Source organism: Xyrauchen texanus, chromosome 6, assembly GCF_025860055.1.
Source record: "Xyrauchen texanus isolate HMW12.3.18 chromosome 6, RBS_HiC_50CHRs, whole genome shotgun sequence".
In the NCBI taxonomy this organism is placed as follows: Eukaryota; Metazoa; Chordata; class Actinopteri; order Cypriniformes; family Catostomidae; genus Xyrauchen; species Xyrauchen texanus.
Genome location: NC_068281.1, coordinates 1,595,174 through 1,608,744, shown reverse-complemented (window position 1 = coordinate 1,608,744; position 13,571 = coordinate 1,595,174). Strand labels below are relative to the sequence as shown.

General features: G+C 42.9%; 1 protein-coding gene and 1 long non-coding RNA gene across 2 annotated transcripts in view; one reads left to right on the top strand and one right to left on the bottom strand.

Annotated features, from left to right (window-relative positions):
* Positions 1 to 5,141: 5,141 nt before the first annotated feature.
* LOC127645835 (rho GTPase-activating protein 31-like) overlaps positions 5,142 to 13,571 on the bottom strand; it is a 31,040-nt gene continuing 22,610 nt past the window's right edge. The window contains exons 12-14 of the mRNA XM_052129518.1: positions 12,339 to 12,466; positions 9,401 to 10,026; positions 5,142 to 8,329 (exon numbers count right to left, since the gene is read on the bottom strand). Coding sequence (XP_051985478.1) covers positions 6,937 to 8,329; positions 9,401 to 10,026; positions 12,339 to 12,466 — 2,147 coding nt within the window. The 3' untranslated portion in view covers positions 5,142 to 6,936. The remainder of the gene's footprint in view (positions 8,330 to 9,400; positions 10,027 to 12,338; positions 12,467 to 13,571) is intronic.
* LOC127645841 (uncharacterized) lies at positions 10,051 to 10,830 on the top strand. Its single transcript, XR_007970814.1, has 3 exons — positions 10,051 to 10,636; positions 10,687 to 10,726; positions 10,786 to 10,830. It is a non-coding gene; the product is annotated as an uncharacterized LOC127645841 (long non-coding RNA).

Below are 13,571 nucleotides of genomic sequence, written 5' to 3'. Positions count from 1 at the left end.
AAACTATCAATTTCCAATAATCTATTATTAAGTTTCCAATAGGTCTTAGAGCCTTTACATGAAGATACGTTATTCCATATAATGAGAAGATCAATTATTTTGTGATCAGATAATACTGATGGTTCAATGGACACTCTAATTGTATTTTGTTCTAATGAATTAGAAATTAACCAAAAATCAATTCTTGACTGTTTAGACCCATCCCCATTACTCCATGTGTACTCTTTCAAAAGTGGGTGTTTAAATCTCCATATATTAATTACCCCCAATTTATCACAACATCCAGATAACTCTGAATCAGTTGCAGATGGTCTAATTGGAATAGGAATTCTATCCATCTTAACATCTGAGACAATATTAAAGTCCCCACCTAGAATAATTTCAACATCATGAAATCTTTCTCTAACCTTATTAATCTCATTTTCAATATCAGAGAACAAATCAACATTATATTTGTGAATATTTGAGGCATATACAGTACCTAACAAAAACATCTTCCCATCAATGGATACTGTTAGAATTATCCACCTACCCCCACTGTGGACTTTGCTACTAACAATTTGACCTTTAAATGAACCTGTTAGAATTGCAACTCCTGCTGAGTGATTACTTCCAAAAGAATGCCAAATTTCACTACCCCATTGAGACTTCCAAAAATTCACATCTGAAGAACAAGCATGAGTCTCTTGTAAGAAATAAAAATCTACAGTATATCTCTTGCAATACAAAAAAACAGCCTTTCGTTTAGTTAAATCTCGAATACCCCTGACCTTAAAGGAACAAAATGATAACGACATGAACTTTTAACAATCACAAGTACAGAAGAAAGAAAAAAAAAACAAAAACAAAAACTTAAGAGCTAAGGTATATGTAACTCAAAGGGTGCATAATTCCTATTAGTTTACAATTTAACCTGGGAGATTATTATTTTTTATTTAGTTTTTCCTCACTCCCCCTCTACCATTCTCTTTCAGATAGTATTGCTTATTCTTTGGACAGAAACCACCAAAACCAAACTTTTATTTTCATTTGGGGAAAATTTCAACGCCATCAACAAAGGCTCTACTCCCCACAAAAACAGCTTTACGACCTTTCTCTCTGGCGTCTTTCACCGTGGGCCACAAGAGTTTTCGCCTCTCCACGTCCAGCGCGGTTAAATCTTCTGTAAACCGCAAACGCTTGAAGGAATTCACAGTTCTTCGCCCGTTTCCAGAGTAGATCCCGAGTAGACCTGTTCGTGAACTGAATAATCGTTGTTCTTGGGCTTCTGCCCTGTTCTTTCCGACCCAATCTATGAACAATGTCCACATCAACCTGGCATCTATCCTTCAGCTCTGGAGCAACTGAACCACAGATTCCAATCACCAGATGCTTGAGATCTTCATCCGGTTTCTCAGGAACACCCTGCAGCCTCAAGTTACATCTCCGCCGATATCTTTCAGCTTCGTTGACTTTTCGTTCAAGCTCAGCAACTTTCTGCTCGTGTGATTTAGTGATTTCTTTCACCACTTTCATTTCGTCTTTTAAGTCCTTAACTTCATTCAGCGTGAAGTCAATTGACTTTTTCAGGGTTGCAATGCTGAGCGTATTTTCTCGAATCAGATTCTCCAGGTGCCCCGAACTCTCATTAATGTTCTTGGATAAGAGAGTTACAATGTTCTCTTGCATCTCAAGAAGCGACGGCTCGTCTTTAGTTTTTTTGGAACGAGGTTTTTCTGGCGTGTCATCTATATCTGGCATACGCTGAAGGTCTTTCTCGAAGGTGTACGAGTATGAGTGATCTGCCATCTCAATGTCATCACTTATCCCTTCATCTTGAGTTTTTTGTGTCTCCACTGAATTCGATGTTTTAGAATTCGTCTTCTCTTTTCGTTTAATGGCACCACCAGAGCTGTTGTCCTTATTCGGTTTCATTTTGTGAGAGGAAATCGAAATTCGACCGAGGGGGAACTATTCCAAAATCTATCTTTTAGTTAACAATCCAATGTAAAACTCATGTAGTCTATAAAGTATGACAATGAATTTATCCCATCAACAAATATTTGGAAAAAACACCACTAAAACGTCCACAAGAAAGATCACCCACATTGGCCGCCATCTTGCCGCCCCCTACCAACATTTTTTTATTTTTCATACACTAAATGCTAAGAGGAATTATTATTATTAAAATAAATGATTATAATTTTATTTATAATAATAATATTATCACAGTCTGGGATATGTCAATTGATTTTGATGCATAACTCACACTCAGGACCTTAGAGGACAAAAATATTATATATTAATATTATTTACCACTTTTACTGTCTTTTCAGGATTTTAACCCTTTAAATGGGAGTTTGTTTTACACACACACACGCATTCACACACTTCCATTGACCCCATTGACTTCCATTGACCTCCATTGACCACATTGAGTGGTGGTGTAGTGGGCTAAAGCACATAACTGGTAACTGGTAATCAGAAGGATGCTGGTTCGAGCCCCACAGTCACCACCATTGTGTCCTTGAGCAAGGCACTTAACTCCAGGTTGCTCCGGGGGGATTGTCCCTGTAATAAGTGCTCTGTAAGTCACTTTGTATAAAAGCGTCTGCCAAATATGTAAATGTAAAACACACTTCGACATGCATACCAACACACACACACACACACACACACACACACACACACACAATTGTATCTGCATCATGTATTCAGTTGTCCTGCAGGTCTCTATAATACAGTAAACAGAGAATAGGAGAAAAGTTTGTATTTGCTCCATTGGCTAACATGAGGAATGGCGCCATCTGGTGGAAATTATAAAAATGGTAAATATTGAAGCGAGGACTCCAGAATGAAAGAATAACATCATAAAATTCATGATTTTATGCTTTAATGACACTGGGATCAACTATTGCAAAAATAGTTTTAATGGGTTTCAAAGGGGACATTTTTGTCCTGAGTGTAACTATTTTGTGTACTCAGTGTGTTATAATGTAATAAAGGAACTGATGTTGAAATATAATACACACAATATAAAATATATTGTATATAAAATACACACATATGCCGTTGGCATTAACAGACAAATGATCGAAAAAACTAAAATGACCTGAAGGTCAAACAAGGGTTAAACACTTAAAAACAGCCATTTTATCATAATAGACTCCAGACATGGTTCACCACAAAAGGGTTGTTTAGTGTAAAACATGTTGAAGATTAGCAGACAGGCGGTAAATTCATTAAGTGAGCTGTTTCCTCACAAAAGCAGTTTATAAAGCACACTGAAGCAGCTCCTCCATAGACCCAAGAAGGGTTGCCACCCGTCCCGTAAAATCCCAAGTGGTCCTCTCTTCCTCACTGCGGACTGTAGCGTGACAACGTAGAGGATTTAATCTACTACATCACAGACATCCATTACGTAGTGGATTAAATCCACGTTTTAATGGTTTTAAAAAGTGTGGATTGGTTTCTATAGAAAAGCCGCTTCGGGAAGCAGTGTTGCGACCCGAGGTGGGAGCGTTAACGGGGACCTCGAAGCACTTACCTTGCTCCGTGTGTCCGGCTTTAGGCGCATCGGCGACCAAGGAGGAAGGCCTCTCAGGGCATCCTCGAGACTCATTGCTGGCGGCCAGCCGGAGACATGGGTGTGGTGCAGCTGGGCACGAGAAGGCAGGGGGCCGCGTTCATCATGCTGTACATGCCCGGCGTTTGGTGGCTATGTGGACGGTGACCGGCAACGTCGGGGGTCTAACTTGAGGAGAGAGGAGACTGCTCTTTTCTTGACAATGTGGGTACGGCGAACAGAAAAGAAGGGAACAAAAGATTTACCTCCCGGCCCTCCACCGGGGGAGGGAGTGGCTTGTACACCATCTCCCGGGTTCGTGCAGTCGGCTCTTTCCTCAGGTAGCCTTCTCAGGGACGCTTGGGAGCCCTTTTAGGGGTCTTGGTGGCCGGCCGACTGGCGGGGGCGTTGCTCTCCTGCGGGCGTCTCTACGCAGTGGGCGAGTGGTAGGCTCGAGTTGGGATGGAGCCAGTTGAGTCACCACAGGGGAGCGCGCTCATCAGGCAGCCGGGGCAAGATGTGCTGTATGGCCTCCGTTTGCTGTTTCACAGAGAACTGCTGGCCGAAGTCCTCGACGGTGTCGCCGAAGAGGCCGGCCTGGGAGATGGGGGCGTTAAGGAAACGTGCCATGTCCGCCTCCCTCATCTCGACCAGGTTCAGCCACAGGTGGCGCTCCTGGACCACAAGTGTGGACATCGTCTGGCCGATGGCTCGCACCGTGACCTTCGTCGCTCGGAGGGCGAGGTCGGTCGCCGAGCACAGTTCTTGCAGCACATCGGGATCAGAACTACCCTTGTGCAGATCTCTTAGCGCATTGGCCTGGTGGACTTGTAGAAGGGCCATGGTGTGCAGGGCGGAGGGGGCCTGACCGGCAGCACTGTAGGCTTCGTCACCAGAGACAACATCGTCCTACAGGCTTGGGAAGGGAGTGCCGGCCGATTCCGCCAGGTGGCGGTGCTCAGCGGGCATACGATCGCCTTATCCACCTGGAGAATCGTGGCATAACCCTCGGCCACCCCGCCGTCAAGGGTAGTGAGGAAGGACGAGCTGAAGGATCGGGTCCGGGCAGCAAAAGGTGCCCTCCACCATCACGTGAGCTCATAGTGCACTTGTGGGAAGAATGAAACTGGAGGAGGGTGGGCCCACGAGAATCCAGCGGCGACATAAATTGGCAACATTTTAAACGTTATTAAATGTTAGATCAAAATCAATCTTTAGGCATTACACGCAATGACCTCATGGATCAGGAAAACTTTGCTGTTTTGAAAAGTGCTTTACTGTCATTAATTCTTTCTTTCTTTTATTATTTATCCGTTACATATACACAGATTTTGACCATTTTGAGATTCTTAACATTGACCACGAACCGCGTGAGCTTGCCCAGTTAACACACAAAATAAGTATTGACTCACCACAGATCTTCCAACATCCACAGATTGCACACCTGAGATTATTTTGGCAAAAGTTGTCCTGCCGGACAGTCATTTTATAGTCTACCGTGCATTGTTTAAGCACATATAGGCACCTAAATAAAATGTATACAATAATAACATTGTAATAAAAATGAAAACAGCAAACAACATAAAGAAAACTCTGCTTTATTGAATTGATAAGGCATAACGTGTGGGCATAATGTATTCAACAACAGAAACAGATTGTCTGTCATAAAGGATTGCATCCTATTTATTATTGTATTTGTTCCCTGAGTTGCCCCTTTTATGTCCCGTTTAATGCATTAAAGGAGTATTCCGGGTTCAATACAAGTGAAGCTCAATCAACAGTGTTTGTGGCACAAATGTGTGTTCCAATGAGACACTTCCAATGCAAGTCAATGGGGTTTAATCTGTAAACATTAAAATACTGTTTCACAAGTATAGACACAAGACATAAACAATATGTGTGTGAACATGATTTTACTGTCATTAAATCACGCACTGACCACATCTGTGGAGAGATAAAGACAATTTTACAACTTCATTGCCATGACTATGTAGCACTTAAACCCTAAAACAGCCCTAAAAACACTGATTTAAAATCAAATTACAGTTCAAATAATACATGAGTTTTAATAGAATGAATGTAAGTGCTTTTATAAAATTATAAGCGTCACATTTCTTCCTTTAAACCCTCCAAATATTGACCCCATTGACTTCCATTGACCCCATTGACTTCCATTGACCCCATTGACTTCCATTGACTTCCATTGACCTTGACTTCCATTGACCCCATTGACTTCCATTGACCCCATTGACTTTCATTGACCCCGTTGACCCCCATTGACCTATATTGACTTCCATTGACCCCATTGACTTCCATTAACTTCCATTAACTTCCATTGACCCCACTGACCATCATTGACCTCCATTAACTTCCATTAACTTCCATTGACCCCATTGACGACCATTGACCTCCATTGACTTCCATTAACGCCATTGACCTCCATTGACCCCCATTGACTTGCATTGACTTCCATTAACTTCCATTGACTTCCATTGACCCCATTGACTTCCACTGACTTCCATTAACTTCCATTGACCCCATTAACTTCCATTGACCCCATTGACTTCCATTGACCCCATTGACTTCCATTGACTTTCATTGACCCCGTTGACCCCCATTGACCTATATTGACTTCCATTGACCCCATTGACTTCCATTAACTTCCATTAACTTCCATTGACCCCATTGACCATCATTGACCTCCATTAACTTCCATTAACTTCCATTGACCCCATTGACGACCATTGACCTCCATTGACTTCCATTAACCCCATTGACCTCCATTGACCCCCATTGACTTACATTGACTTACATTGACTTCCATTAACTTCCATTAACTTCCATTGACCCCCATTGACCCCCATTGACTTACATTGACTTACATTGACCCCGTTGACCTCCATTGACTTCTGTTGACTTCCATTGACCCCATTGACCCCATTGACTTCTGTTGACTTCCATTGACTTCCATTGACCCCGTTGACCTCCACTGACTTCTGTTGACTTCCATTGACTTCCATTGACCCCATTGACCCCATTGACTGAGCTTCACTTGTATCGAACCCAAAATATTCCTTTAACATTTATTACAAACATTACAATGATCATTACATTAAACCGCTACAACTTTGACAATCTGGCTGAAAATGAACAGCATTGATTAAATAATGAATGAATACTCGTACTTCAGATGAATAGTTCGTTAGGGTGACTGTATGAATATTGCGACAGAACAAGCCAGAAAGGCAGGCTATGATTATTTTAATTAAAAACCCTTTTGATTCATGATAACACTGGGATTGGTACTGGACGTTAAGTCGAATATGAGTGCACTCGTTGCTTGCCGTTCTTTGCACACAATAGTCGACACATACATGCGCCCCTCGTTTATGTTAGTCAGTTTTGTTCTCGTCCTCTTTCTCTCTGTTTTTGGATCCGTCTCTTCTGTTCTCTCGGTCCCTCTGAACTCCTGATACTCTGTCTGTGTTTTCTCTCTCCCTGCTCCTCTTCACTGTGGCACGAGCGACGGCTTCATCAAAACACACGCTGGCAGCGCTGTTCCTCTTCACCTCTCTCTCCGTTTCCCTGACGACATCTTCCCTCCAATCGATGCCACCATCCCAAGTCACCGGCCTATCCCTCTCTTGCTTTGTCCCATCGTCCCGACTCATCCCAGCCACAACGGTTTCCTTCGACTGTTTCTTACAGTTCTCTGCGGTTTCATACGTTTGCCCTTCTTTTTCGTTTTCTCTCTGTTTGTTGTCGCTGTCCGCGTACTGTTTGTCCATTTCGTCCGGATTGACGTGTGGCCCATCCATGTCCATTAACTGGGAATGTTGGTGGTGTTGTCTGAGGGTGAACGTGGTGAGTTTGGAGTTTTGTGGTTTGGGTGGGACGACAGGTACGGCTTTCGCCTGATATGCCACTTGACATGAAGAATCGTTGGGAGCGCTTGACGCCCTCGCCAGCTCTGGGACGAGACTCTGTGGCAACCCGACGTCTTGGATCACTGCCTCCTCTTCCATCTTCTTGTCCATTTTTCCACATGGAGCCTCGTCTGGTTGATGCTTGAATGTGGACTGTTCGAGGTCACCTCTGTTTGAGTCATCCTCTTTTTCTTCAAATATCTCTTCGTGAGACAAACGTCCCATAACTATGTCTGATTGATCGTTGGCGTCCTCCTCAGAACCTCCGACGTTGCTTGTCTTTTCTCCGTCGTCTTCCTCTAAATCGTTTCGTTCTTGTTCTACTTTTTCATCACTGCATCCTTCTACAGGTGCATCTTGAACCACTTCATCGAAGGGTGCAAACTCTTCCATCTCTTGAGCTTTTTCCTCTTCATTTTCTCGCCATTTTTCGTCACGTTCTGTCGTTTTTAGCTCCAATATATTCGTCCCTTCTTCCGTAGCTTCCTCTGTCTTCTTCTGTTCCTCCGTTTCATCTTCTTCTGATCTCCTCATCTCCTCATTCATCTTACAGTCGCCCAAAACCGTTTTTTCCTCCTCTGGCGGTGGATCTGTCATCACTTCATCTTGAGTAGCCGATGAAGCGGAGTCCGTGGCGGTGAGGTCGCCAGTGGTTATGACATCACTCGCCGTGTTGTCTTGGTAACCGTCTGCATCCAGCATCGGTTGAGTCTCTACATCTGGAAACTGTCCTGGGATTGGCTCATCGTGGACAGTGATGCTGGTCTCAGACTGGTTGGGCTCTGGCGAAGACGGTGTCGAGTCCGGTCCAAAATATGTGTCCTCTTCACTGGCCTCACTTTCTGGGTTGTCTTCTACCCTGTAGCCATTGAAAAGTAAAATATTACACAAATTAATACAAATTTAAAGGAATGTTTGGGGTTGAATGCAAGTTAATCTCAATCGACAGCGTTTTGTGGCATAATGTTGATTACCACCAAATTAATTTCGACACAAATCGGTGTCCAAGTGAGACACTTACAATGCAAGTCAATGGGAGTCAATGCAAGTCAATGGGGTTTAATCTGTAAACATTAAAATACTGTTTCAAAAGTATAGACACAAGACATAAACAATATGTGTGTTAACATGATTTTACTGTCTTAAAATCACTTACTGACCACATCTGTGGAAAGTTATAGACAATTTTACAACTTTGTTACCATGACGATGTAATGTCAAAAAACACTAAAGCCCTAAAATGACAATTGAAACAACTTTACATCTCAAATAATTCACAATTTTTTGCAGAGGAATTAATGTAAGTGCCTTTATAAAATTATAAGCTTCACATTTCTGCCTTTAAACCCTCCAAAATTTGGCCCCATTGACCTCAATTGACTTGCATTGACTCTCATTGACTCCCATTGTAAGTGCCTCACTGGAACACAGATTTGTGCTTTTTTAAATAAAAGGAGGAACGAGGGGGGTCTGGGTATCTCAGCAAGTATTGACGCTGACTATCACACCTGGAGTCGTGAGTTTGAATCCAGGGCGTGCTGAGTGACTCCAGCCAGGTCTCCTTAGCAACCAAATTGGCCCGGTTGCTATGGAGGGTAGAGTCACATGGGATAACCTCATCGTGGTGGTGATTAGTGGTTCTCGCTCTCAATGGGGCATGTGGTGAGTTGTGTGTGGATCGTGGAGAGTAGCATGAGTCTCCACATGCTGCGAGTATCCGCGGTGTCATGCACAACGAGTCACGTGATCAGATGCGCGGATTGACGGTCTCAGACGCGGATGCGACTGAGACTCGTCCTCCGCCACCCAGATTGAGGCGAGTAACCGTAAAGATATCGGTCAAACCGATTATCGGTTTATCTCTGGTTAAATCCATGATTTCCACCCCGAAAAAAAACACAGTTACTGCTCTAAACCCTCAGGTACTCACGTTAAAGCGTGCATATCATCCTTCACATCCTCTGATTCTCTCTCTTCATCCATCTGAGGATTGATCATCTTTGTCACGTCTGAGCTGAGATGCTCTTCGCTGTCATCTAACATTGTGGTAGCTGTAAGAATCACGTCTTCTGATTGGCTGATGGATTGCGCATCTTTCCCGCTCTCTGGAAGATGTATTCTGTGTGCTTCATCTAAGCATTCTGATTGGTTGCTCGAGTGAACATCAACCTCACTGTTTGTGGAGGCGGATGTTTGTGGACATGACCAGGAAAGACCTTGAAAATCACGACTTGAGGGTAGACTTTGACAAAACATGTCCTCGTATTCAGATCCTTTATCAGAATCATCATCATCTTCATCATCAACGGGGCTGTATTCTTCATCCGAGGATAATGACAGGGCGGGCATGAAGGGGCGGGACTTATAAGGTAAGCTATGTGATTTGCCAGGTAGAGGCGAACGTGTGAACGTCGGACTGATGCTTTTGGCTGCAGGAGCTTTAAAGTCATTACTGTGGTTTTGCAATGCATAGTAGAGAGCCTGACTGTCCTTGTTTTCATCCTCCTCTTCCTCATCTTCCTCTTCAAAACAGGGTGGCTCTACGGAAAACTCCACCTGCAATACAGTGAGACACAATGAGAGAGTAGCTGGATGCACTATCGGGTTTTAAATCAACAAAAACGACCTCCCTACCCTAAACCTTAAACCTAAACCTAACCGATAGTGTCCGAAAATCAACTCTGAGATTGCGTTATTTTATGGTGCTTCAGTGGCACATTGGGTTCACGTATGGACTTTACATCACGAGTGCAACGCTCTATGACTCAAACAAGCTTGTAAATGCAGTCGATGATGTCATGCATTACAGTAAAAGTGTTTAGATGTCATAAGATAACATTGTGTGAGGAAACAGGTGAAAAGTAAGTGTTTATGAACTGATAATCTGCCAGTTTATGTGATTTATGTGATTGTTGTTGTAGCACCCATAGTGTTCATTCATCAAACTGACGCTATACGTACAATGAGCCACGTGAAATTCCTTTTGCAAAAATGTAGGTATGGTAAATGGTCTGCACTTATATAGCGCCTTTTTAACCTTAACGGTATTCAAAGCACTTTCACCCATTGCAGCCGAGCTGCCATGCAAGTTGCTAGTCTGCCATTGGGAGCAACTTGGGGTTCAGTGTCTTGCCGGGGTCAATGGAAGTCAATGGAGTCAATGGAAGTCAGTGGAAGTCAATGGGGATCAATGGAGGTCAATGGGGATCAATGGAGGTCAGTGGAGGTCAATGGGGATCAATGGAGGTCAATGGGGGTCAATGGGGTCAATGGAGGTCAATGGAAGTCAATGGGGGTCAATGGAAGTCAATGGAGGTCAATGGAAGTCAATGGAGGTCAATGGGGTCAATGGAAGTCAATGGGGGTCAATGGAGGTCAATGGAAGTCAATGGAAGTCAATGGGGTCAATGGAAGTCAATGGGGTCAATGGAAGTCAGTGGAGTCAATGGAAGTCAATGGAAGTCAGTGGAGGTCAATGGGGATCAATGGAGGTCAGTGGGGGTCAATGGAAGTCAATGGAGGTCAATGGAAGTTAATGGGGGTCAATGGAAGTCAATGGGGGTCAATGGAAGTCAATGGAAGTCAATGGAAGTCAGTGGAGGTCAATGGGGGTCAATGGAAGTCAATGGAGGTTAATGGGGTCAATGGAAGTCAATGGGGGTCAATGGAGGTCAATGGAAGTCAATGGAAGTCAATGGGGTCAATGGAAGTCAATGGAGGTCAATGGAAGTCAATGGGGTCAATGGAGGTCAATGGGGTCAATGGAAGTCAATGGAAGTCAATGGGGTCAATGGAAGTCAATCGTGTGGGCCGGGACACTGCGAGTCATGAGAAATGTGCGTTTTAAATATGCTGTCAGTGATTTCAGCCATTTTGCAGACTAAAAAAGGCGAAGACTTGCGTTTGGTGTGAAAAATTTTGCCACTGAATTACACCATCTTAATACTCTTTAGTACTCATATTTCAGTAACATTTATGCATGATGTTCAAAAATAAAGTTGATGGAAAGTACTTCCATCTTATTAAAATACACAATTTAACCTAACGTATGTGTGGGATATACTGTATGTATTTTTGTTTGTTATTTTTGGCTTTTTAGAGTATTACGTTGTTAGCTTAGCAACATGCTAACATCAGACCCAATTGGTAAGAACTGTAAGCATCTGTTGTAGAGAAGTTATCCATATGACTCCACTGGTTTAATCCATGTCTCCAGAAGTGATATGATAGGTGTGGTGAGAAACCGATCCATATATAAGTCCTTATCATACTCTAAATCTCCACTTTCACTTTTACATCTGAAAGTCACAAGTGGTGCCTGTTTAGTTTCACTTTCACATCTGAACGCGAATAACAAATTACGATTTATATATTTAAATATACTTAAATATTGATCTGTTTCTCACCCACACCTACAATATCTCTTCTGTAGACACTGATTAATCCACTGGAGTCATATGTGAAAGTAAAAGTGTAGATTTACAGTAAAAAAGGACTTAAATATTGATCTTTTTCTCACCCACACCTATCATATCACTTCTGAAGACACTGATTAAGCCACTGGAGAAGTATGGATTACTTTTATGCTGCATTTATGTGATTTTTGGAGCTACAAAAGTTCTAGTAACCATTCACTTGCATTGTATGGACCTACAGAGCTGAAATATTCTACTAAAAATCTTCATTTGTGTTCTGCAGAAGAAAGAAAGTCACACATCTGGGACAACATGAGGGTGAGTAAATGATGAGAGAATTTTCATTTTTGGGTGCACTGTCCCTTTAAAAGGTAACTAGGCTTAGGTAGACAGTAAGGCAGCTCACTAAGGTTTTAAACAGAGCCGTTAAGAAACACACAGGTAGGAACACACCTGGTTTGATGCACTGCTGTCCATCAAATCGAGGAACCCGAAGGCTTCCTGGAAATCCAGTGGGAAATCCTGATCAGGACACTCCACATAGACGGAGGGCAGTGGATAGTTCAGGTGACCTCTCATGTCTGTGTGAAACAGATTCAGATCTGACTTCAGTCTATACCTCATACTATAGAGTGCAACAGTGAAACTTTGATTTGAACAAAATAAATAAATAATCATAGTACAAGACTGTTTTCATAACTACTCATGAAGCATTGTGAATGCATATTTGAATTAAAAACAATGGTGCAATATATACAACATTTATGAGTAAAAACAATATATTTTAAGTTTACTGCAACATTTTCAGATAGATACAAATATAATAGTTGTTTAAGAGTGGGTTCATGGGTTGCTGCTGAGCTCTATTGCAGCAAATTCCGTTGTCATGGTAACAGCGGCTGCTCTGATTGGTGGAGCTCTCTTCAGGATTCTTCAACAGGAATCTGTATATTAGACACAAATTCTTTTTAAAACTGAATTTTTAATGGAGAGCTTTAATGTCCCTTTTTATAAGATGTCATATGAGTCTCAGGTGTCTCCAGAATGTGTCTGAAGTTTCAGCTCATGGATCATTTATTATATCATGTTATAAACGCCTCTTTTTGGGTGGAATCAAAAACACGCTGATTTTGTGTGTGTCTCTTTAAATGCAAATGAGCTGCTGCTCCCCGCCCCCCTTTCAGGAAGAGGGCTGTGCCTTTACAGCTGGTGCTTCGGTTACTACAGCAACAACAAATCAGAACCGATATGACTGACAGAGTAAATACCGGAGTTCAGGCAGGACTGGGAAGAGAAATCGTCCCGGGATTTTACACAGCAACTGCCCAAAAGTTGAGCGGGGGGGGGGTCCTTTTCTGCATATCACGACACCATTTTGTGGTCCGTACCGCATAACACAGCGGCTCATTTTAGCTTATCGTGGCCCATTCGGCCCGTTTCGCGACCGACCCACCGGCCCGCTCGGTTCTCCCGATGGCCAGTCCGCCCCTGATCGGCCCCAAAGTGCGTCAGCCCACCGGGATAAGGCCCGGTATTCCAGATTACCAGTTCAGCTTGTGTCTTCAGTGGTTCTGATGCTGGGAGTACATGAAGACTCTTATGTTCACTTTTACAGCAACAACAGACACTTATGAGACATTGTGTCCATCACTCAGGGGAGGAGCTATGATAATAGGGCGGAGTCTG